Source organism: Podarcis erhardii, assembly GCF_964252035.2.
Source record: "Podarcis erhardii genome assembly, chromosome: 10".
NCBI classification, from domain to species: domain Eukaryota; kingdom Metazoa; phylum Chordata; class Lepidosauria; order Squamata; family Lacertidae; genus Podarcis; species Podarcis erhardii.
The window spans coordinates 37058419-37082401 of NC_138500.1; the positions used below are offsets into that span (position 1 = coordinate 37058419).

General features: G+C 39.2%; 1 protein-coding gene across 3 annotated transcripts in view; it reads left to right on the forward strand.

Moving 5' to 3' along the window:
• The window catches only part of TMCC3 (transmembrane and coiled-coil domain family 3), a 99841-nt gene extending 78417 nt beyond the window's left edge, over positions 1-21424 (forward strand). For all 3 annotated transcript variants that reach the window (XM_081878280.1, XM_081878282.1, XM_081878281.1), the window contains exons 2-4: positions 16198-17114; positions 17681-17816; positions 18782-21424. In XM_081878280.1, coding sequence (XP_081734406.1) covers positions 16198-17114; positions 17681-17816; positions 18782-19084 — 1356 coding nt within the window. In that variant the 3' untranslated portion in view covers positions 19085-21424. The remainder of the gene's footprint in view (positions 1-16197; positions 17115-17680; positions 17817-18781) is intronic.
• Positions 21425-23983: the final 2559 nt, after the last annotated feature.

The following is a 23983-nucleotide window of genomic DNA, read 5'->3' on the forward strand; positions in this document are numbered from 1 at the left end:
TTCAAAATGGGAGGCGCGCGGAAATGAAGAGAGTCCTGGGGAGGAGCCTGGTCCCAAAGCCCGAAGGAGGGGGGAGGAGGCGGCAGAGGATTCAGCCTCTGGAGAGTCCCGAAGGGAGAGAACACAGGGGGGCAGAAAGACCCTGCGGAAAAGGAAAGAGAGAAAGAGGTGGACCAGTACAAGCCTCTTAAACTGGTGTAGAGGCGGTACTGACTCAGAGGGGACTTCAGCGGTCTAAGCATAACAGACGTAGAGTCACGGACCTCGGATGTAAAGCTAATAATGTTCTTCAATAAAAGCTTTTGTACATAAGCTGGAGAGGACTTTGGTCTCTTGTGAGCTGGGACCACGGGTGACTCTGACAGTAACATTCTTTTGTAAAGGAGCCTATGCACTTAAGAAACAGCTGATTCATAGACGTTGCAATGGTGATGGTAGTAACTGAAGAATTCTTGGTTGTTGTTATTCTCCTTGGTTATATTTATTAATAACCTAACTGCCTAATTGTACATATGTTGCTTTGGAAGGATATGTGCTTCAGAGAGCAACGTATTTTCCCTTGCACCCCTCTCACCACAAAACCTTTTAAATATTTTCTGTGCAGCTTGCAAGACTAACAATGTGACCGTGCCCTATAAGCTTCTGAAGTGATTTATTTCCCACCCATTTAACTAGTGGCACAAATGCACCCTGAAGGTTTTGTTTTTGCTAGTTATGTTAGAAGACAGTCACAAGCATTTCCACTGGCGAATTTGAGAAAAAGAAGGCAAAGAAGCTCAGACATTAGGACTCAACGTAAGACAAAGACCCAGACAGAGTATAGAAAAAAGTTTGCTTTGCAGAGGGTTGGGGGTGTGACTTTTGAATAGGAAAGCACCTCCAAAGTTTGTAGGAGGAGGAACAGGAATCAATGACACAGAATTTAATTGTTACAGGGACCTGATTGCCCTTTTAAGCAGTATTTAGATAGCTGATGCTGTTTTCACTGTTCATCCTGTGCTTTGAAAAATGATTCACTTACCCTGTGAATTTACAAATAGAATCTTTGTATCTAGAAATGGATAGCATTTATTTAACAGCTAACTATTTCTATATGTTATCTAGAAACGCAAATTCCTTATTGCTTCCTCTTCCTTCAGTGTATTCAGTAATTTTGAAGGTCGCTTTTGTATAGCATTCTGTGGCTGCAATTCTAAGCAGTCTTAGTGGAGTTCAGGCCTAACTGCCCATCCTCACCATGAAATTACAAATGAATTCCGTGAGGCTTATTCCCAGCTATGATTCTATTGCAAGTACAGAAAACAGTACACTGTGAGTACTAAAAGCCATAATTAATCAGTATGATCCCATTTCATAGTCACTTATCAATCTTTGGATTGTTTGGCAAAGTGTGCCTAAATTCAATAATTTTTTGTACCTTAAAAAAACCCCACCAACCTCACACTATGGCAGGGGTTAATACTGAGAAATACGGTAATTAGAATTCTTTCAATAGAGAATTTTGTCAACCCTCAAATGAGTCTTACTTCAAGTCCTTGTGTTTTGCAAATACTGTAGATATTTGGCTGGAGAAACATTGTTAGCCTTGGAGGGTGAGGAAGTACAAACTGTTCCTCTGGAGGAAGTTGTATATTAGGGAGATATGTGCATTATAGTTCCTGGCCAAATTAAGCCCCATGCTTTGTGTTTTTGTGTGTGTGTGTGTGAGAGAGAGAGAGAGAGAGAGGGAGAGAGAGAAAGAAAGAGAGATGATGATGGATCACAACTCATTAGGCTAAGAGAGCTAGGTTCTCAGTGTTGCAAGAGTCAGCATATTGCAGGGGTAGGCTTTCTATTTGAAATGTACTAAAACTAGTACAGCTTGGCTTTTATTTTAAGGTACAGATTCCCCTGCCCCAGTAGACAGAAATTTCCATCATTGACTTTTCCATGTCTAACTTTTATACTTATTTGTGAGAGAGAAATAAAAAAGTTTTATATCATCCTAGGTTTCATGACACTAGATTGTGAGAGATCGTTGTCACAAAGGACAAGGTATTATTTCAATGGAAAATCTGGGGTCATAAAAAGAGAGAGCTTTCTTTGTTAATGAGTATATATTTCAGAACTGCAAAGATTGTTGGCGATTAATCTCATACTGAGTCATTCTGCTTTTCTCTGCACACAATATCTTAATCTCCTTCATTTGTAATTTAGCTGGTATTGTTTGAAAACATTATCATCTGATGAGAAGCAGCAACAGATTAACAATGGGCAGTGGAGAGGGCTTTAGCTCATAGAGCCTTAGCATTATGTACTATAGGTTTATTTTCTGAGTTGACAGAAATATGCAGTTTATGGTGTTTCCAGACACCTGTAGCTGTGATTCCAGGGGAACCTGGTGAAACTGACAAGGCTTTCACCAGGGTTTTCTAGACTGAGGCAGAGGTAGAGGGAAGGACTTGTTAACTGCATTGTTCTATTCTCCAGCTGATAAGCAGCGCTGATGAAATCGACAAGACATTTTCCTTCAGCAAGTTTGACAAAGGCTTGAGAAATGGACATGTCAATATCACTAGCCTTCTCTGGAATCCTGTCAGATGTTGTTGGAGCTGGAGAGATTGCACACTGTCAGCAAAGCCACTGCACATGCTTCAGCCCTTAGTGAGCCAATGGTTCTACACTCAGTTTGTGCATAAAAAAATATAGTACAGTTGTGTTGAAAATGTAATAATTTTTCTTAGCCTGTGAACAAAAATGGAATGAGAAGGGGAGTACAAGGAGATGCAAAAACTTTTTTTAATGAATGTTTTCTGTATTCTCAGAACTAAATAAGCAAATGGTGTAAAACCTGAACAAAACTGCTAGTAAGAAAGGAGCTGTTGTAGTTGGTCCTAATGTTTTGTTTTGTTTTGCCATGTAATGTTAGTATTGCAGAGCAGTTATTTCTACTGTATTTGCACTGGGTAACTGTTAAGCCACCCTTTGTAGAAAGCATGTTATGGTGTATCAGTTTACTATTCTGTTATGCAAGTTTCATAGCCAATTTAAATGTCAACTCAGATTTCAGGGGAAACAAACAACTGGTTTCATTCTCGCTTCTATATTTTCACAGTGACATTGAAATTGCACTGACATGACACACACAAATTAAGAGTTACATTTTCTTGGTGGGTGGTTGTAAAGCATTCTGTGTTGCAGTGATATCTGGTCATGTGACAGTATAAAATAGACACTCTACCAGACTTTGAATAACAGCAATAGGAAACTCTCAGAGATGACAACACCAATCTATATTATGATGAAATTTTCTGTAGTCCATAAAAGCGTATGCAATCATAATTTGTTGGTTTTTGAGGTGCCACAAATCATTCTTCTGTTTTTGCTCATCTGGAAATGTTATGTTATAGTAATTCTACTTTTTATTTCCAGAATCTATTCTTCTATAATGCTGCTGCTGCTGCTGCTGCTGCTTCTTCTTCTTCTTCTTCTTCTTCTTCTTCTTCTTCTTCTTCTTCTTCTTCTTCTTCTTCTCAATTTGATGCTGATTCTGATATTATTTCTTCTTCTTTCCTTTAGATATTCTTTCAGAATATCATACTGATATTCCTTGCATGCTTATACTTGGGAACTTTATACTTGTGATCTTGAAGTATTGGGCAACAAAACCACTACGTATTCCCCTTTCTACATTTGTGTATGCAATCTTTTCAGATGTGCATAGGCAAACTATGCAATTTGTACATCACTTTTATCACTCATTGCTTGTTTATTCAGTACATGATAACTTATCACTGACAATGTAAATCACGGTAGTCAATGATGTGCCCTCCTGATGTCATTAGACTTCAATTCCCATAAGCCTGAGGCAGCATGGTTAACAGTTAGGGATTATGGAGGCTGTAGTCCAACAACATCTGTTAGCTACCCCTTCTATATATATATTTTTTTTATAAATATTTATTAAAGTTTTTAAATATAAATGCACAAATAATAAACAGTCTTACTTCTATCACAGACATAATTTCATCACTTCTTTGGACTTCCTCACGTCTCCCGCTCCCATTTACATCGTTAAAAGTTTTTTCCAAACAAATTATCAACTTGTTTACAATCTCATGTCCACTCATTCAAATATAATCTAGCACTTCTTCCAAAAAATTTTATATTTTCTTTAGTCTCACTTATCATCAAATTTCAAATCTAATTTAGTGGTGGCCAGTTTTTTGTAATCTAGCATACCCCTTCTATAAACTACCTCTTTTGAAAAGCATTTTGTTTGTTCCATCTGTGTTGTTTGATCTGTGATAGTATATCCACACAGTCAGTACTCATGCTGCACTTGATGGTACTCTGGCAAAATTCTGAAGTTCAAAGCACTTACGTTTTTTCAAGAACAATTTCAGCTAACAAAGATCTGGACTAGCTACAGCATTTTTTTTATATAAAAAAGTAAGTTCAGAATACGTTAAGGTTAAAAGTTCAAGCAAATGTCTTCTTGATTTAGTTAGCTTACAAAAATGAGATTAAGGAAGGATTGTTTGTAATAGCTATGTTAAGACAGAGAGCACTGCATTTTGTAGGTTTTCAGGGCTATATGCTCTGCTTTGTTCAGCATGTTACAAAGGCAGGTGAGATAGGCCTAATTATTCATTTTCTGTATTTCTTTAGGTCTGAATAAAATAGCACGTAGCAAAGATTGAAATCAAATGTTGGCAAGTGCAAAACATAAACAAAGCAACATAGCAACAATGTAGTGGCAGGGTTTTTTTAAATGCAAACATGTCTGCTCAGAAGTAAGTCTTACTTGGACTTGCATCCTAGCACTGTATGTTTATCCTAAATGTACATAAGAACACAGGAAGAGCCCTATAGGATCAGTCCAGCTAGTCTAGCATTCTTTTGTCTGCAGTGATCAACAAATGCCTATGGGAAGACTGCAAGCAGGATCTGAACAGAACTGGGCTCCACCCACTTGTGGTTCCCAGTAGTTGTTGTTCCCAGCAGCTTGTATTCAGAGACATACAGTACTGCCCCTGATCTGACCCTGGAGGTAAAACCTAGCCAATGTGGCTAGCAGCCATTGATAACTTTATTCTCTGTGGGAGCAAAACGAATATTTTCACAGTAATGAAATCAGGAAAGCGACTTCCTTCCTTTAATCAACTATTAGTTGAGCTTCAAGATAATCTGGTTCTTTAATCCTTCTTTTCCCTGTCTTGCATAAATTGCAACCACCATTTACATTAGTTGACCTCATTTTCAGCCCTTGGCTTCAAGTTGTTGCTGGGTTTTTCTGGGTGGTGGTGGGGTAACTGGTAGGTATATTTAATTCCTAAGGCTTTCTTCACACACACACACACACACACACACACACACACACACACACACACTTCCAGTGAGGAACATTCTGTATAGGTTATCAACTTACTGTGTTAAACTGTAATAGGTCTAAACTGTCATTTGGATCACTGCACAGAAACCATATTTTTAAATGATGTTTTAATAGGAAACATAAAATTTCATCTGCCTGCTGAGAGCTGAACAGAAGACTTGGGTATCTTACTTTCTTCATGTTAGATCATTGCAAATATTGTAATATGTCAAAGAATCAATTTTTTCTAAACTTGTTAACAGTTTTTCTTGTGGAAGTCTAGTGAGGTTTTTAGACTGTTGGTTGGTTTCTATATACATTCAGTTTATTTTGTGCTAGAAACAGCAGCTTGATGCTAATCAATGTCTACCTGTTCACACACATGGCTTCTGTTAATGGATTTGTGGTTGTACGGTGGACTGGCGATGGAGTGGTACATGTGCCTCTTGTTAGAGCCAGGAGAGACATTTTTTAGAATAATAAGTCTATTGGGAAAGGAAGGCTGCAGTACCTTTTAAGGTCTGTGTTGAGTAGGAGTTCTGGCAAGCAGAGCTTTTTAATCCCTATATAACAGGTTGCACCTGCCCTCTATATTGAGGTACAGAAAGCAGGTCTGCCTGTATAGTCGCCCACTGAAAGGTTTCTGAAATCAGAGTCCACATGAAATTTGATCAGAAAAGGTTTTTTCTTTTCTTCAGAAAGTAAGGAATAGTATTCTAAATCTTGTCAAAAGCCAATCTTATCCAGCAGCCTGCACATGTCAATACAGTGGTACCTTGGGTTAAATACTTAATTTGTTCCGGAGGTCCGTTCTTAACCTGAAACTGCTCTTAACCTGAAGCACCACTTTAGCTAATGGGGCCTCCCACTGCTGCTGTGCCCCCAGAGCACGATTTCTGTTCTCATCCTGAAGCAAAGTTCTTAACCCGATGTATTATTTCTGGGTTAGTGGAATCTGTAACCTGAAGCGTATGTAACCCGAGGTACCACTGTAGCCCAGTCCACATGTCACATTAAACCATAGTTAAAAACAATGGCTTAAAGTGAATGCGTATCATGCTGCTCCTTCTTTTCCGCTCTTCCTTGGCTCTGGCTGCACCAGTTTGTTTCTCCCCAAGCACCACAAGTAAGCAAAAAAGAAAGCTTGATTGCCACTTGATAGTTTGAAGCACTCTCCAAACAAACTACTTCAGATGCAAGAGGTTTGGATGTCGCAACCAAGCCACACAATGGCTTGTTCCTTGGCAGGGGAGAGGAGCAGGAGTCGGGGACAGAGCAGAGTGGTACGTTTTTGGCATTGTGCACTAGCTCACTGCGAATTCACAGTAAATCATAGTTTGCTTTTAATTAAGTATAGTGTAATGTTACATGTGAACCACAACACCGAGGAGCTCACAAGTAGGGCAAGGTGGAGACAGTCAGAGGTAATTAGGCACTGTATGAAGAAATACTTCCTTTTGAATCTATGTCACTGGATGACTGAAGACCAGACTACATGTTTGCTTAAATACGTAGCAGGCAGCTATGTACTTTGTTTTTCCTATCTAATTACAGGGGTAGAAAATTCCCCCTCTAAGATTCCTAGCCATGCCAGGGAGCAGGGGGTGATCTCACTCAAACTGCAGTGTGGGAGTGATGAAGACATAAGCCTAACCTTCCTGCTCACCCCTAGGTTCTGTAACTCCTGTGGAAAACAACATAGTTATGTATTTAAATGTGTGTCTTGTTTGGCCCTTTTGGTGTTTGGGAGCATGGAAAGTAAATTATCTATGGAAGTCTAAATAAAGTGGTGCTGCTCGTTGAAAACAAACAATTTTTGTTCTTTCCTTCCTATGCATGGTGTATCTACCGCCTATGTCACTAGACAATGGTTTCAAACAGCCTTGCATGTTTGGTCCATACTTGGTTTTTGCTCCACGTTCCTTCCTGGTAAGTAGTACAGTGGTACTCAGGTTGAGAACTTAATTCGTTCCGGAGGTCCATTTTTAACCTGAAACTGTTCTTAACCTGAGGTACCACTTTAGCTAATGGGGCCTCCTGCTGTCACGCACCGCTGCTGCGTGATTTCTGTTCTCATCCTGAAGCAAAGTTCTTAACCCGAGGTACTATTTCTGGGTTAGCGGAGTCTGTAACCTGAAGTGTCTGTAACCTGAAGCATCTGTAACCCTAGGTACCACTGTATTACAAGCACGTGAGAAGCCATCTTCTTTTGAATAACTGGCAGTGGGATGCAGTTCCTCTTCCTGAAGCTTTCTGATTAATTCAATTCTCAGAACCTATGTAGAAAAAAAACAAATATTGTTTTTGCCTGAGAGATAATGGGCAAAGGTTATTCTGATTGATGGGTACAATCTACAAATATCTCAAACTTTGTTTTTGTAAGGATTTTTTGCTTTCCTGGACCTCCCTTCTATTTTAGCCTGCCTAATTCCAGATGAGGGAACAGAATGAGCACCACATCACTGGCTCTAAGCTGTTCGTCTTTCCTTTGTTAATACTGAGATTGCAGCTGCCAAATGAGGTTTTCATGGCTTTGGAAGGCTAATTACGATAATATTTGAGAACGCTGTTAACAAATAGTGTTGAGGGTATTAAAAGCGATGCTTGTAGCTGAATTGGTTGTCCTCTGTAGTATAGGAATCTTTGAATCTTTTGGTCAAATGAGATACTTAATGAGTTTTTCGGTCACAGCACATTACTAAATTAGATGTTATGTAATAAAACAAAAGTACTTGCATACCATATGGACTTTTTATTTCAGAACCTGGAACAGACGAATTCATTTTTAATTAATTTAATGGAAAATGAATAGTGAAACACAGTGGGTGATAGCCAACTTCCTGTCATTTTTAGGGTAGATAAATGGAAAACTATTAACTTAAGTTAGTCCTGAGAAGTTTTGATTTTGACAGGTGTACTCTGGCTATATAATTGTTAATGATATTATCTGGGGTATTACACATCTTATCAGTTTTGACATTCTGATAATGAAATACTAATAAGTGACTTTTGAAAATGATAAAATGGCATACTGCTTAAGAGAGTTAAGGCAGGGCTTCTGAGATGCATTTTTGTAGAAAAATATTGTCTGTAATACATGTTTTTTCTAGAAAAAAACAACACTTTTATAACATTTGTTTATACATATATGAGAAATTATATTTCACTTCCTGATAATATTTTATGTATAGCACACAGACCTGAGCCCTATTTAGATAATAATTTGTCCTACTAATTTTAGCTTCTGTTTGTAAGAACATGAACAAAAGGGATCTCAGCAAAGTAACTCTTTCTCTAAGAATCAAAGCAAAACAAAGATCAATAATAAGACAGCATTGTACATATTTTCATGGGGACATGAGTGGAAATCCAATGCCACAGAGAGAAAGGAAATTAAGGACTAGGGTGGTGTCCACATTGATGTTTTCATTTTATCTGTGTGCACAATTTCCTGTTAACAGTCAATGCTCTCTGTGTTTTGATCTTCTTGTACAAAACAATGCACAAGGATTAGAATTACAAACATTTGCATGACTGATGTGGAATTAACTTTTGTTGACCCTTTCTGTTGCCACATTACTAGCCTAGTTTCTTCAATGTTGGGACTTTTATTATTTATTATTATTTTATTATTAAAATAAATATTGGGGTGAATGTGACCCCTGTACCTGATAATTCCATTTGCTAGGTTGCCTACAATCCGATAAATAGGATTTATTATAAATGTAATAATAAATAAAATATTCCCTCTGAGGAGCTCAAGGTGGAATAAACCATTCACCCGCTTCCTTGTTTTATGTTCACAACAACTCTGCGAGGTAGGTTAGGCTGACCGAGTGTGACTGGCCCAAAGTCAACCAGTGAGTTTCACTTCATTTCACTTCAGTGGTCTTAGGAATCTGTGGATGAGTTGAAAAGATATGGGGTTAAAAAAAAAAAAAAGACCACTAAGCAGTCTGAGAACGAGACCAAGTAGAAAAACATAACTATCACAATATCCAGAGAGGCCATATTATTCTAGCCCTCAGGTTTGCTGTTCCTCTCAGTATAGTTGATTAAAAGCAGCAGCTCCATCTGCTGGCACTTGACAGTTACTACGCACAGAGTGCATTTTAATGCCTCTCAAATTCTACATGCTTGCACACTTGGTATAGTTAAGGTTAATATAATCTTAATGATACCAAGTGGCATTCATATTTGTATAAAACTGGTCTCTGAATGAGAAAATGCATGCATTTCAACTGTAGGGGTTTTTAAGGGTGCTGGGAGAGGTAATCTACAGTTCCCATGATTCTTGGAGATTATCTGGGTGCCTTAAATATATGGTTGTGTAGGCAGGCCTATTGGGACATGGGTGGTGCTGTGGGTTCAACCACAGAGCCTAGGGCTTGCCGATCAGAAGGTCGGCGGCTCAAATCCCGAGCTCCCGTTGCTCAGTCCCTGCTCCTGCCCACCTAGCAGTTCGAAAGCACGTCAAAGTGCAAGTAGATAAATAGGTACCACTCCGGCGGGAAGGTAAACGGCGTTTCCGTGTGCTGCTCTGGTTCACCAGAAGCGGCTTAGTCATGCTGGCCACATGACCCAGAAGCTGTACACCGGCTCCCTCGGGCAATAAAGCGAGATGAGCGCCCCAACCCCCAGAGTCATCCGCGACTGGACCTAATGGTCAGGGTTCCCTTTATCTTTACTTAGGCAGCCCTGCTTGCAAACACTGGGAGCTTCCAGTAAAAAGCTTCTTTAGGAGCACAAAAAGTACACCAGGCAGCATCTCAGAAGTATATCCTACCCAGAAATGTTATACGATGTTAGTTAAGTGATAGTAGTACCCGTGCTTATTCTGCTAGTCAACAGGCAGCAATCAGAACAATCCCCAGTGCTTGTAGGTGTTAAGCATTCTGAATTGCGCTGCTGGGCATTTGCAAATACCCTGCCTAGACATGCAGAATCCCAGGCTGTCTTACAGTCTTATCATTTCAGTCACGGACACAGCAAAAATAATGTTTGAATATGTTTCTCCAAATAATGATTACATCTTACATTTCCAGCGACACAAATACTAGGAACAGACTGTGTGTTGATGAAGCTGTTAGGGCACATCTGGAGCTGCCTCTTATCCTTCAATCTAATTTGCTGACAGTTGACTCGGGACACAGACGGCCAAAGCTGCTCCCCTGGGCAGCTCTTGGAAGCTGCATGAACATCACAGCAAGGATTAGCACAGGTTTTTTGGTTTTTGTGACCTGGCTTGATCCTCTGCTACACTGTAAAGGAGATAATTCTGTGTGGGTCACCGGAACATACATTATGAGTACTGTGCATGGCATGAGCACATTGCACATTCTAGGGTGTGCACATTTCTCGTTGGCTGATTGTGACAGTCCAGATGTGAAGCTGCTCTTGCATAATGCTTGTATATTCGTCTTAGAGTTTAATGAGTGTAATCTGGATAAAGCTATATGCTCTTTAGTTCATTGGAAACAACAAAAGATTTCAATGAGACTACTTTGTCTAATTTTCCTTCAATTGCATCATTATTTTCATTATCCTCATTAATGCTTTCTCCCCTCATAGTAAACAAAAGGTACAGATAGGTAATTAACTCTACAACAAATCTACATTTGCAAGAAAAATGTGAACAAAGATTTGGTCTTCACTGTAGAATACATGGAAAAGAAATGTTAAGGCGTATGGAACACTTAGAACACTAGTCCTTCTGCTGATAACTCTTTTCAGGATAGCACATGCTGGGCAGATTTTAATAAGTTCAGTTTTCGGTTTTGCTGTTTCATCACTTCTCTTTTACAATATACATCTACAGCCTCTTCTGCAGTCAAAATCTGCATATGAAGGCTTTCTTACTCTCAGTATATAGGAAAATGGGAAGAGTTGGATAACAATAAGCAAATGACTCACTTGTGTACTGTCTGCATGATGGAATAATTTATAGAGTCGTGAAATGCTGTAGAATATATTCTTTCAAACTAAGAGTGATTATGTGTTAAGGAAGCTACAGCTGAGCAATGGCATTTGGGGAAGTTCCACACGACAATGTTAAGTTTATTTTCTCTCCGCATAGTGCTTTCCTTCCACACAGTGGGGTATATATGGAGAAGTATATGTGTGTAAATGATAGAGCACAACCATTTCAGCTTTTAGCTGGAGGTATGTTACCAAAATTAGCTGCTGTGCATTCCTTCTTAGCACATCTTTCTATCCTGGAGAGTAGCATACAAAAAGGAGAAAAGAAGCTAAAACCACACAGAGATGCTCATGTGTTGAAACAAAAGGAGAGCATGTTAGCTAGCTATCCAGGTACAAAGGGGAATTGCTGAAATATTAACAAGATATCATTAAAAATAACTACCTGCTGGAATTTGGAGGAGAGGAAAGGATAATGGTCAGATTTTGACAAAGTAGTTGAACCTGACTCCTATTGTTTTCAGTGTGTACTGAGTTCACCTAACTTAGCTCTGGATCCACCCCAGATAAGTGTGGCACACCCTTTACTTATTCATGTTCACATACCTACAATGAATATTGTAATGGGAGATAGTTAACATTGTGTTCTGGTGAGTTGCTTACTGACCAGCACCTCAAAAACAAATTATTATGTTAAGCATTTTAAAGCAATTGGCAATGAAACAACAAAAATATATATGAAACAACAAGCAGCCAACAATTTTAAAAACAGCAGTTCACCAAAACTTTGAATTCAGTAACATGTTTTTAAAATGTAGTAGGTTTCACCTTATGATGATATAGGCACTTCACAATCTGCCCAGGAAAGCTATTTCAAAGGTGAGAGGCTACCACTGAAGAAGCTAATTCCCTAGTTGCCATTCACCTCATCTCCTGAATATTGGGTTACCTGTAGACCAGTCTCAGAAGCAGATCTTTTGGGAAGATTTCTATTGAAGAAGGCAGTCCTTTAAAAATTCTGCTAACAAGCCATTTGGGGCTTTAAAGGTCAAGAACAGCCCTTTCAGTTGTGCCTGAAAACAGACTGCTAGCCTCTATAGATCTTTTAGCACAGGCAAGATGTTCTGAATCTGGCGCATCCCAGCATAACAATTTAGCTTCCATTTTCCATTTTCTCTTCTGCTCTATCCACCAGAGCCTTTCTTTGCATGCAGGGAAAGTCACTGATGGTTTAAGGCCAGTCGAAGCCGTTCCCAGGATGTGGCCACTGTCACATGCTAATAGTTTCTAGGAGCCACAGGTGAGTGAAGAGTGGGGACCAAAGATGGGCAAACTACCCCAGAAAAAGCACAATGTGGTCCCCCCCCCACCAGAGGTACTACCCCTGCTCTAACACCCCATGGCGTTAGTAGGTGATGTGATTCTGTATGTATGTTGTTTCCCTCTAGCTAACACTATTTACACAGTACAGTGGTACCTTGGGTTAAGTACTTAATTCGTTCCAGAGGTCTGTTCTTAACCTGAAACTGTTCTTAACCTGAAGACCACTTTAGCTAATGGGGCCTCCCGCTGCCGCCGTGCTACCAGAGCCCGATTTCTGTTCTTATCCTGAAGCAAAGTTCTTAACCTGAAGCACTATTTCTGGGTTAGCGGAGTGTGTAACCTGAAGCGTTTGTAACACAAGACACCACTGTACCAGCTTAACATACAATTGGTTGCTCTTTTTCTCAGTTTGGATTGAAGCTGGTGTGGGGAATAATGCATTAAAACACAGTATTTAATTTTAAAAAATGACAGATATGATTTGAATTACATGTAGAGACGAATTACAACTAATGTTGTGTGTACACTGCTTCTCAGAACAGCAGTGGTAGTGCACTGGAAGCAGAGTAATTGGGGTAGGTTCACAGCCTTAGATGAACTCTCCCCTGTTCCTTCCCTTGCCTTTTGTCCAGTTTTATGGCATGTCATAGGAAACCACAGAGCTTGGGGAGCAATTTACCTCTGTGAGGAAGAGAAATTCCATCGTTTAAAGCAGGGAGGAAGAGGGTCAGAACAGCAGCTGTTCAGGCTCATGTCTTGGTATATGCAAAATATTTTTAGAATACTTTTGTACTAAAGGAAATAAACATTTATGTAGGATTGTGAGCAGATCCACCCGGCCTTGGAAGTATGTACATTTTGTCCTGGGTAACATTGCTGATTAGATTTTGTATAAACATGTTAGTTAGCTGACAATGTTAGTCTGAGTTTGCTATGAGTCGAGAGGGCTGAATTGCTTTAGGAAATGAGTGGCTCCGTGTTAATGTACAAGAGTTAAAATCATGAAGGTCTGAGGACGTTTCTGCTTTTGGTGCTGAATTGCTATGTAGCGTATTGCATGTCACTGTAATCACTCTGTGCTCTAACTCCCATAATTCTTAAAATCCCTGTGGCAATACGTCAGACTATCGATTATACATTTGCAGTGTGTTGTACGCCTATTGAGTAACAGTTATAAAGTGTGACGGATGAACATGCAGATGAATTCAGAGTAGAGATTACTTTTTTACTGCTTTCAAAAAGCAAACCATATTGGATATTAGATCATTATTATGGAATAGATGCTGCTTTTATAAATATAAATATTATGCCCACATATATTATAGGAGCATCTTATAATTCATAATTCTTGTCAGTTGTCCAGTGTTAGATCTGAGATAATATTGAAATGCTTCTGCTTAATTTGGATTGAATTTTGTTCAGCCAATGCATTTGTCATTTCATTAGCATGGCAGACCATTAATCTCAATCATCAAAACTGTCCTACACTGTGAACTGAGCGAGCAATAACATGTTCGGCTACTGCCTGCATTTTATTTTGCATGGATTGTTAAATTTTGTTGCAAGCTATCTTGAGAATGAAGGCCAGGACGTAGATTGTAAATATTTGAAATAAACTAATAAATCTTTACTAAAATACCAACAGTGATATTCTTCCTTCCTGTTTGGAACATGGCCAGTCTCTAAGAAAATAGTTTCTTCTTAAAATCTGTTAGGAAGGAATTCAGCCTCACTGTCATTTTAAGTAGGCCTCTAGGCCAGGGTGGTCCAACACATGGCCGCTCAAGGCCTTTTTTGGTGCGCACGTGCGCACACACACACACACACACAGCCCACACGTTGCCTTCCCAAAGCTGAGTAAGCGAGCCGCTGGGCTTCGGGATTATGGTGGGTGTATGTATGTATATAGTCAGTCTCTTTGCTTTCTCTCATCAGCAGAGACTTCCGATTTAGTCTGGCTATTATGTCTGGTAAAAATTCATTCATGTTTAATTAAAAACACCTACCATAATTTGAATGCTAAGGCTGATGGTGCACGTATCTTTTGTGATGAGCATGTTACATCTCATCTGCACTGCATATTACATCCTAGTTAGAATAATGTTGACCACAGCCTCGTCATGCATGTGCACAAACACTACATAAGAAGTGTTATAAAAGGGAACATTTTCATTTCTATGGGATTTGTTGTTTTTTCTAGGCAATTAAAATTATGTTTTGCTGCAATTAAGAATCAGGATAAGGATAATAATGATTACCTCCTTTATTGCATTGTGTGACTATGCTTATCAGGTCCAATGTGCAAAGTATCCAGTAGGTTATAACTTAAAGATACAGTACTGCTGCCTTGTACATTGCACTACAAACCAGGTTCTCTTATCATCTTAACACTTTTCCACTTCATGACTGGATAGCTTTTCAGACTTAGGGTACAATTGAAGGTATATTACTTGCACTCAGGCTGTGTAAGCACTATAAAGCACATTCAAAGCACATTATTCTTTCCTCAAAGAATTTTAGGCACTGTCATTGCTGAGAATTGTAACTCATTGAGGGGTGAATTGCAGTGCCCAACATTCTTTGATTGAGAGTATTTGCTTAAAGTGTGCTTTAAAGTTACAGATAGGTAGCCGTGTTGATCTGCCATAGTCAAAACAAAACAAATTCCTTCCAGTAGCACCTTAAAGACCAACTAAGTCAGTTCTTGGTATGAGCTTTCGTGTGCATGCACACTTCTTCAGTGTATCTGAAGAAGTGTGCATGCACACGAAAGCTCATACCAAGAACTGACTTAGTTGGTCTTTAAGGTGCTACTGGAAGGAATTTGTTTTGTTTTGTGCTTTAAAGGTATAGGATGTGTTCTGTCTCAAGAAGCATACTTACTATGTACCGATATTTGTCAGATGTACATCATATTCATGAACTGTGAGAAACTAGTTCTGCTCATTTGCAGGGAAGGGAAATAATGTACTATTGGATCAAATTGCTAGGGGTACCAGTTGAGCTACAGAATAAGAGGTCAAATAAGAAAGCAATGTGTTGCATTTGCTACTAAGTTGATAAAAAGGAACTGAAGTATTTGCTTGGTCTGAAAATCAGAAACAGTTGCTCAGCAAAATTAATATAGAGAGTGTAGTTAGGAAAATGGAGGATAATTTATTTGTGTATCAAACTAAAAACCTTATGGATTTTTTTAATCTGGAAGACATTTTGTGCTTATTATGGTATTAACTTTATCATTTGATGCCAGTTTTGAGTAATATGGCACTGTTTTGGTATGAGCAGCATAGTCTACTCAGAAGGAATTGTTATATTCAGTTGTGCTTACTCCCAGGCAAGTGTGTACAGTATAGGACTACAACATTAGATTCCTAATATTTACTATTTTAGGGGATTGTGTGGTGCTAACGATGTTTATACTAGTGTTCTGCATAGCTGAATGAGCAGAACACTTATTTCCCCATTGGCCCAAGTTCCTGCATTGCAATAATGTTCCCACATCACAAATAATGTCATGCTTTGTGATCTTATATTAATTTCTTTTTAGAATTATTTATGAATTATTTCATAGAAAACTAAGGTTGAATTTTAATCTCTTATAGGTGGAAAGACATGATATGAATACCCTCAGCCTGCCTCTTAATATTCGCCGGGGAGGTTCGGACACTAACCTCAACTTCGATGTACCTGATGGTGTGTTTGAGTTTCACAAAGTAAAACTCAGTGCAGACAGTTTGAAGCAAAAGATTCTGAAAGTTACGGAGCAGATCAAAATAGAACAAACAGCTCGGGATGGGAATGTGGCAGAGTATTTGAAGCTTGTGAACAGTGCGGACAAACAACAAGCGGGGCGAATTAAACAAGTATTTGAAAAGAAGAATCAAAAGTCTGCCCATTCCATAGCCCAGTTGCAAAAGAAATTGGAACAATATCACAGAAAGCTCAAAGAGATAGAACAAAACGGTTCCTCCAAAAGTACCAAGGATACTTCCAAAGACAGCCTGAAGGAAATCCAACATTCCCTGAAAGATGCCCATGGGAAATCTCGTACCACTGGCCAGAGCAATGAGAGCAGCAAAACAGGTGTTCCAGGAGTCTCCTTGACACCACCAGTGTTTGTTTTCAGCAAATCCAGAGAGTTTGCAAACCTGATCCGGAATAAATTTGGTAGTGCTGACAATATTGCTCACTTAAAGAGCAGCCTGGATGATTTTAGGCCGGAAACTACTTCCAGGGCCTACGGCGGAAGTGCTACTATAGTGGCCAAACCAAAATACACCAGTGATGATGAGTGCTCAAGTGCAACATCTGGCTCTGCGGACAGCAATGGAAACCAGTCCTTTGGCCATGGTGGAACAAATGCTCTGGAAAGCCATGGGAAACTATCAATTCTCTTCGAGGGACTGCGGGAAATAAAGGAAGCACAATCCCAGTTGGCAGATGACATTGAGAATTTAAAAGTACAATTCAAAAGAGAGTATGGTTTTATTTCTCAAACGCTGCAGGAGGAAAGGTACAGGTACGTTATTATGTTGGCCAGTTGAAATTGATTTTCACAGATAGGTGAGAGTGAGGTGGTGTCAAAGCAATGCAACAAAGAGAAGCTTGAACTAAGTACCCTTGAACTCCACCCATGACAATGATCAGCTGCATGTACTACATAGGCCCATGTTAATGCTTCCCCATCATATATGCACTTGAAGAGGCTGCCAAATTTGCTGTTAGGGTAATGTGTGAAGTGTATTCTCAGAGTTCTCAGCAGGCTTATCAGGTGAGCACTCATGGGGTAAAAAACCTCTTGTCATGTTAGTTTCTATAATGACATGCAAAAACTTACAACTTAGTGAGAATGCCAATAATAATAATAATAATAATAATAATAATAATAATAATAAACTTTTAAAAGGTTTACAATGTTCAGCTTGTATTCAAGGTAGTATACTTTTCTAATGCCAGTAGGGTTTCAGCTGAGGGAAACAAAAAGTTACCCTGATAAAGAATGATGTTGATGCAACCTACAAATAAGGAGGGATGCACTTTCATTAGATTTCACATAAAAGCCAAGTGAATTTTGTTTTTGTTAAGGTATGAGCGATTGGAAGACCAGCTGAATGATCTAACAGACCTCCACCAGCACGAGACAGCCAACTTGAAGCAAGAACTTGCTAGTATTGAAGAAAAGGTGGCGTATCAGGCCTATGAACGGTCGCGAGATGTTCAGGTACCAACTTTTGAAATTAAGTAACAGATTATTTTTTTGTTTCCAAAGAATTAGCCACTGTGGTCCAGTGATGAAAGCACAGGATTTTTTAGACTGAAAGATCTGAGTTCCAATTTAAGACTAGATTTGGGCCTTTGGAGATGGAGAAGGAAGTCACTCATGCTTCCTATTCTTTATGTCTTTAAAAAGAACTTTTGCATCTCCCTCTCAAAGAAATACTGCTAATCCAATGAGGCTTTATTCAGATGCCTAAGTCCCCACTGCATTCAATAAAGCTTATTCCCTTTCACTTTTAGGATTGCAGCCATAAACTCATAGCCAGAGCTTTCACATCTAACCAGTAACTTTTCACATTTATCTCTGATGGAACTATAGTGTGGAAATGACATTGCTCTTGCAAGATAGGAACAACTGCAGTTCTCCATGGGAAAAATTATAACCTCCCTCACTAGGCTGTTGTGGGAATGAACAAAATAAGTATAGAAAAGTTCTATTGAAAGAATTGTTTTTAATCAGTCCGTGTAATCAGAGGATATGAGACAGAACATGAACACTGGCCATTGCACAGTTCTCCTTCAAGGAGGAAAAAGACATCTACAATTCTGTGAATCTGTGTACTGTACATTTATGGATGACTGGAGACAGGCAGGGGAAGAGTGCACTTGTGTTCAAATCTGGTTGTCCACCGTGAGAACAGGATGCTGGACAAGATGGGCCATTGGCCTAATCCAGTTGCCTGTTCTAATGTTTTTGTGTTAATACATTTTCAACTTTGAGGTGCATAGAATTATAGAATGGTAGAGTTCGCGATCAAAGAGTTGTAAATTGTTTTGCTAATTGATTTATGCACAGATGGGGGTAATGTCCTTAACAGATCAGATAGAATGAAAATGTATTTTATGTATGAAAGTGATGGTTCCTTAACTTTTCTTTCCCTCCTTCCTCTTCCTATTTTATACCGACAGGAAGCTTTGGAATCTTGCCAAACACGGGTCTCTAAGCTGGAGATTCATCAGCAAGAACAGCAAGCCCTGCAGTCGGAAACAGTTAATGCCAAAGTCTTGCTGGGGAAATGTATAAACGTAGTCTTGGCCTTCATGACCGTAATCTTAGTGTGCGTCTCCACCATAGCCAAGTTTATAGCTCCTATGATGAGAAGCCGTTTCCATATCATTTGCACCTTCTTCGCAGTAACTCTTCTTGCAATTTTATGCAAAAACTGGGATCACATTGTCTGTGCCATAGAAAAGATGATCCTACCAAGATGAATCCACGATGCCCAGAGCATTTTTGTTTTTAAAAGAAGAAATACTTCTAAACAAACTACCAAATCTTTAATTTTGCAGTTTACCTGTGCAGACTAAATGAAGACTTTTCTGTTGGGTATTAAAATGTGATGGTGATAACTCCTGGCAGTGTATTTCACCTCATCAGTCACCTTATATGAAATGAGGTGAATCTGTTATAGACTAATTACTTGTGTAAATCTTTCTGCCTTAATCTAATCTACTTTTTCTACGCTGCAGAAATCCTGAACAGTCAAGTCTTGAATACATGATCTTAACTAGACTGGGGTTTAGGAGAAGTATAGTATAAATAAGAAACAGCAATCCTAGTTGGGAGGTTGCATATTCATGAACAGTCACCTGCATCATTCCACTTTACATAGTCGCTACTGTTCCCTTATGAAGCATATGTAAACAGTAAGCTGAGATTTACACACCTTGGAGAAGTGCACATTTTTGGCATCTCCTGAAGACAGATATTTATAAGGTAGAAACTGTGATGGAGTTTGTTATCTCTCTTGCCTGCTGCTAACATTGGCCCAATAGTCAAAGAGGATTCTTACTTAAACCTTGCCCCAAAATTGTTTTTGCCTTACAGTTTAGTTTATATTAAATATTAGATTCCATTCCACTTCTGTTTCATGATCTTAAATATATATACATAACTGTCCCAACTGTTGAATAAATGAGGATCTGCCAATCATGTGGTCCAAACATGGGTATTTATCTCTTTTTGATAAATCTATGTTTTCTAATGGGAACTACTTTTTGGCTGAAAAGCAGTGATAGGAGTCGCTCATCACATCCCTTTAGAAACCTGCAACTGTCTAGTGACTGATGTTGCCATGAGCAAATAAGAACAATAGCATGCAGTCCAAACAGTATAATCTTTTCGGCTTTTGTTTTCATTTTTGTTGTCCTTGGTTGTTGTTGGTTTTTTTTTTTTTTTTACGTTTAACCACTAAAATACATTGTCCGATGTATTTCTCTGGAGATAATTTGTGATGCTCTCCCAACATCTAGCTATAGCAGGGCAGTATTCTCAAATCAATGTCTTTAGCCTAAAATAATACCGCAATCACTGTGAAGTTTGTATTGAAATAAAACTTCATGTATGAAAATACTTGTATAAGATATGTGAATAAATATGGTTAGGAAGTGAAAAGGTGAGAAATACATTAGTGGTGCTTTTTTTGTTTGTTTAAAAAAACGATGAAAAGGCATCTGCCAATTTAATTATCAGCACTGGTTGCAGAAGAATGTTGTAACAGTAATTTGCTTGAATTCTAATGAATTACTCTGTTGCACATGTCCCATTAATTTTAATGGGGTTCACACTAGAGAATGATGAAACTGTTAAGTTTCAGTTTCTCATGAGTTTCACATTTTTATAATTTTAAGTTTAGTTTACCACATTTCTGCATCCATTTGCTATTTTATGTTTTGGTTATGCATTTTACAGTAATGTACATTTCCCCCTAATATATGCATTTTTGTACACATCTTTGGGTTGGAGAACTGCATCATGAAAATTAACAGAACTGTGAATTTTGAAAGCTACCTGTATTTAAATTCACGTACATTGTTTCAGGAAGTGTGAATAAGGTATATTCACATTGGGCTCTTCCATACTGTAGTTTAATAGGAACAGTAAGTTTTCCTGTACTTTCATTAATTGTCCATTGTCCATATGATGTTCTCCTCCAAATCACTGACCTCCCTCAGTTTGGATTCTTTCATACCAGGGATGCTCCAAAAGGAGAGGGCGTGAGAAAATCTGGAGGAGGATAGAATGTGACTTGGAAGAGAATGCCATGTGGACAATGGAGAATTAATGGAGGTACAGGTAGGTTACTGTTGACATTAAACAACGGCATGGATAAGTCCATTAAGATGTGAACCAAACCAGATTTCTCCCTCATCTCTACCTCACACAGGAGAAACTGTGCTCCAAGGGCACTTCCAGATGCGGGCATCTGCCTATGAATGTAATTGTGTAGAAGACTAGCACTGTGCGGTTGCCAGCCTGCTATAGTAAGAATTCTGCCTGTCATGGAAGGATCAGGGCTAGTGTTTACTTAGCAGTTTTAGTGCTAGGAAAGTAATAATGGCAGCACTTGTGAGAATTGTATTTTGTTGAACAGTGAAGGCTTAGTAAAGGCTGTGCAGTTCTCCTGAGAAAAGCCCAGAGTTTGGAAAGCCCCCTTGAGGCTTGACATAATTTCAGGAGCTAATTTGCTAACGATGTAAATACTGGTAAAGTTTGCACTTTAAAAATGGTTTAAAAAATCAATATGTGCAATGTTTTGTTTTCGTGTTTTTTTTAAAAAAACAAACAAACGTGGACCTGAATTTGCTGACGACATAGACTAAGACATCTAACTATATCAAGAAGACAATGGAGACAACAGGCATATATTATTTTAAAAGTCATTTATTTTTCTATTTATTCCCCAATATTCCCTTATTGTTGCATTAAAATCTCTAATTTGAGGGAGGAAGAGTGTGGGTGAGTGTACTGGGTCTCTCCCCCTCCAATGTCAGAGCCTGTGGAGGCATTGACCTCCATGCCACAGAGGGAAGAACTTATCAAGTGAAGAGTCTGGTCTTACACATGTAAACTCCCTGCATGGGATGTCGGTGGTTCCCACAAGGAGCTTCACCCAATAAAATAGGTCCCTCTGCAGATGTTTGCCTTCCCAATACATGGAAACAATGTTGAAAGTGCAATTTATGGAATAGGGCCAACAGGCTTGCTCCCCTTCTCCCCCTCATACAACAAGTATGAGACAGAATACCCAAATAAACTGAATTATTTGCAAAAGATCCCAAAGTACCCCTAATTTTTTTTGGGGGGGGATAGGAGACTAAACTGGGTGCCTTAATCTACATCATATCCTCTAAAATTTTCAGGATAATAGTTTGTTCCTTTTATGGATCCTTTTAGGTTCTTTTCCCCAAACCTCTTTTGGACACATTTGGCTATTTTCTTTACCAGATATGTTAAAGGCCAGGTTCAGTGATTCTGATAGGGTTGCCATACACCCAGAATTTCCCGGATATAGCTGCCATTTGGCCCTCTGGGCAGAAATCACTGAAGTGTCTGAGGAAATCTGGATGTATGGCAGTCCATGTCAGAAGTGTAGATTTTGGTGAACTTTGCCCCACCCCAGCCCCAAAACTCAACAACTCAAATTCAAGAGCGGACTTTCAAATTTCAGTGGCACCCTGTGCGAGGCCAAAATTTGGCACCTCCCCCGTCTCTCAACTTCCGTTCTGCTCAGTTCAATATGTCATAGTTGTGATACACCGCTGAATCGCCTGGGCTGTGCCCAGTGCTGCAGAACCAGCCATGCTGCCCTAAATTCACCTCTGGTTCCACAAGTGGAAGCCAGTGCAAGGAGTCACACTAGCATAACAGGGCTTTCCCCTCTCCCTCAAATCTGCTCTGGAGAGCCATGAGAACCCCCAAACAGCCTGCGGAGAGAAGATCATTCCTTGCCTGACAAAATGTTCTCTTTAGCGTTATGTGGAATTCCACCGTAGGAGTTTATCTCCTATGTCCTCTTAATCATGAGTTGTTGCATCTTGCTTATGTATTTTGACCGTGGCTAAATTTGTTCCCAAAGTACCTTGCCTGAACAATAGCAAGTTTTTGCAGTAGCATATGTGCTGTTGTTTTAAAGCTAATGTGCCAACTGAGTAATTTCCCGACCCTCCCCAGCTCTGGCCCCATGCGTTTCTTCTGGGTAATGGCATTTATTTTTCTTGGGACTTTGTCCTGAGATTACTTCCCTTCTGTTCAGGAGGATTTCCCTTGTTTTGATTACCAGCCCTTGTGACGCAGCTGTGGAATATCTTGCTTTTCCTTTGGTTCAACAGTGCTTTCCCATCTTTATTAATATGGGATATGACAATAGGGATATTCCAGACCATGAACTTGACACTATGCTCCAGACACAGAAAGCTTTCTCTGTTATACATCTGTTTGCATCAGGCAATTTAAAAAACTATTTCTCCCTACCTGAAAACTACTAAGGATTCTCTTATATACTATTTAATTCTGACTCTAGTTTAGTATCCTTTTCTCTTTTTTACCCCCCCTCAGGTGCAACAGTCATTTTTTCTTAATGTATCACCCATTGCTGCAAATGAGTAATATCTTGTTTACACTCTCCTATTTTACATGTATAGTACTGTAGGCTGGCCTATTGAGATGATATGTAAAATATTGGGATACTTTATGTTTTACAAAATGTGGGATTCACTTGTTAGTAGCTTTACTATTTTGAAGAAGAAACAAAAAAGATCAAACTTTATACTGTTTCCTGTTTCTTACTAATTTATGGTGCAGTCTTCTAAATAATGATATACAGTGGTGCCTCACAAGACGAAAATAATCCGTTCCACGAGTCTCTTCGTCTAGCGTTTTTTTCGTCTTGCGAAGCATCCCTATTAGCGGCTTAGCGGATTAGCGCTATTAGCGGCTTAGCGGCTTAGCGGCTTAGCGGCTATTAATGGCTTAGCGGCTTAGAAAAAGGGGGGGAGGGAAAAAACTCGCAAGACTCGCAAGACGTTTTCGTCTTGCGAAGCAAGCCCATAGGGAAATTCGTCTTGCGAAGCGCCTCGAAAAACGGAAAACCCTTTCGTCTAGCGGGTTTTTCGTCTTGCGAGGCATTCGTCTTGCGGGGCACCACTGTAAACCACCATTCATCTCAGTGAAGCTTATGTAAGACCTGTTGAAATTAATGGAGCTTGTGCAATGCTTGACTCTACACAGAAGACACACTCTAGTGGGAATTTTCTCCATTTACATAGGAATGGGGATAATTCCAAAGGCTATCCAAGTGAGTGGCATGTGTTATGTCCAAACAGTGTCTT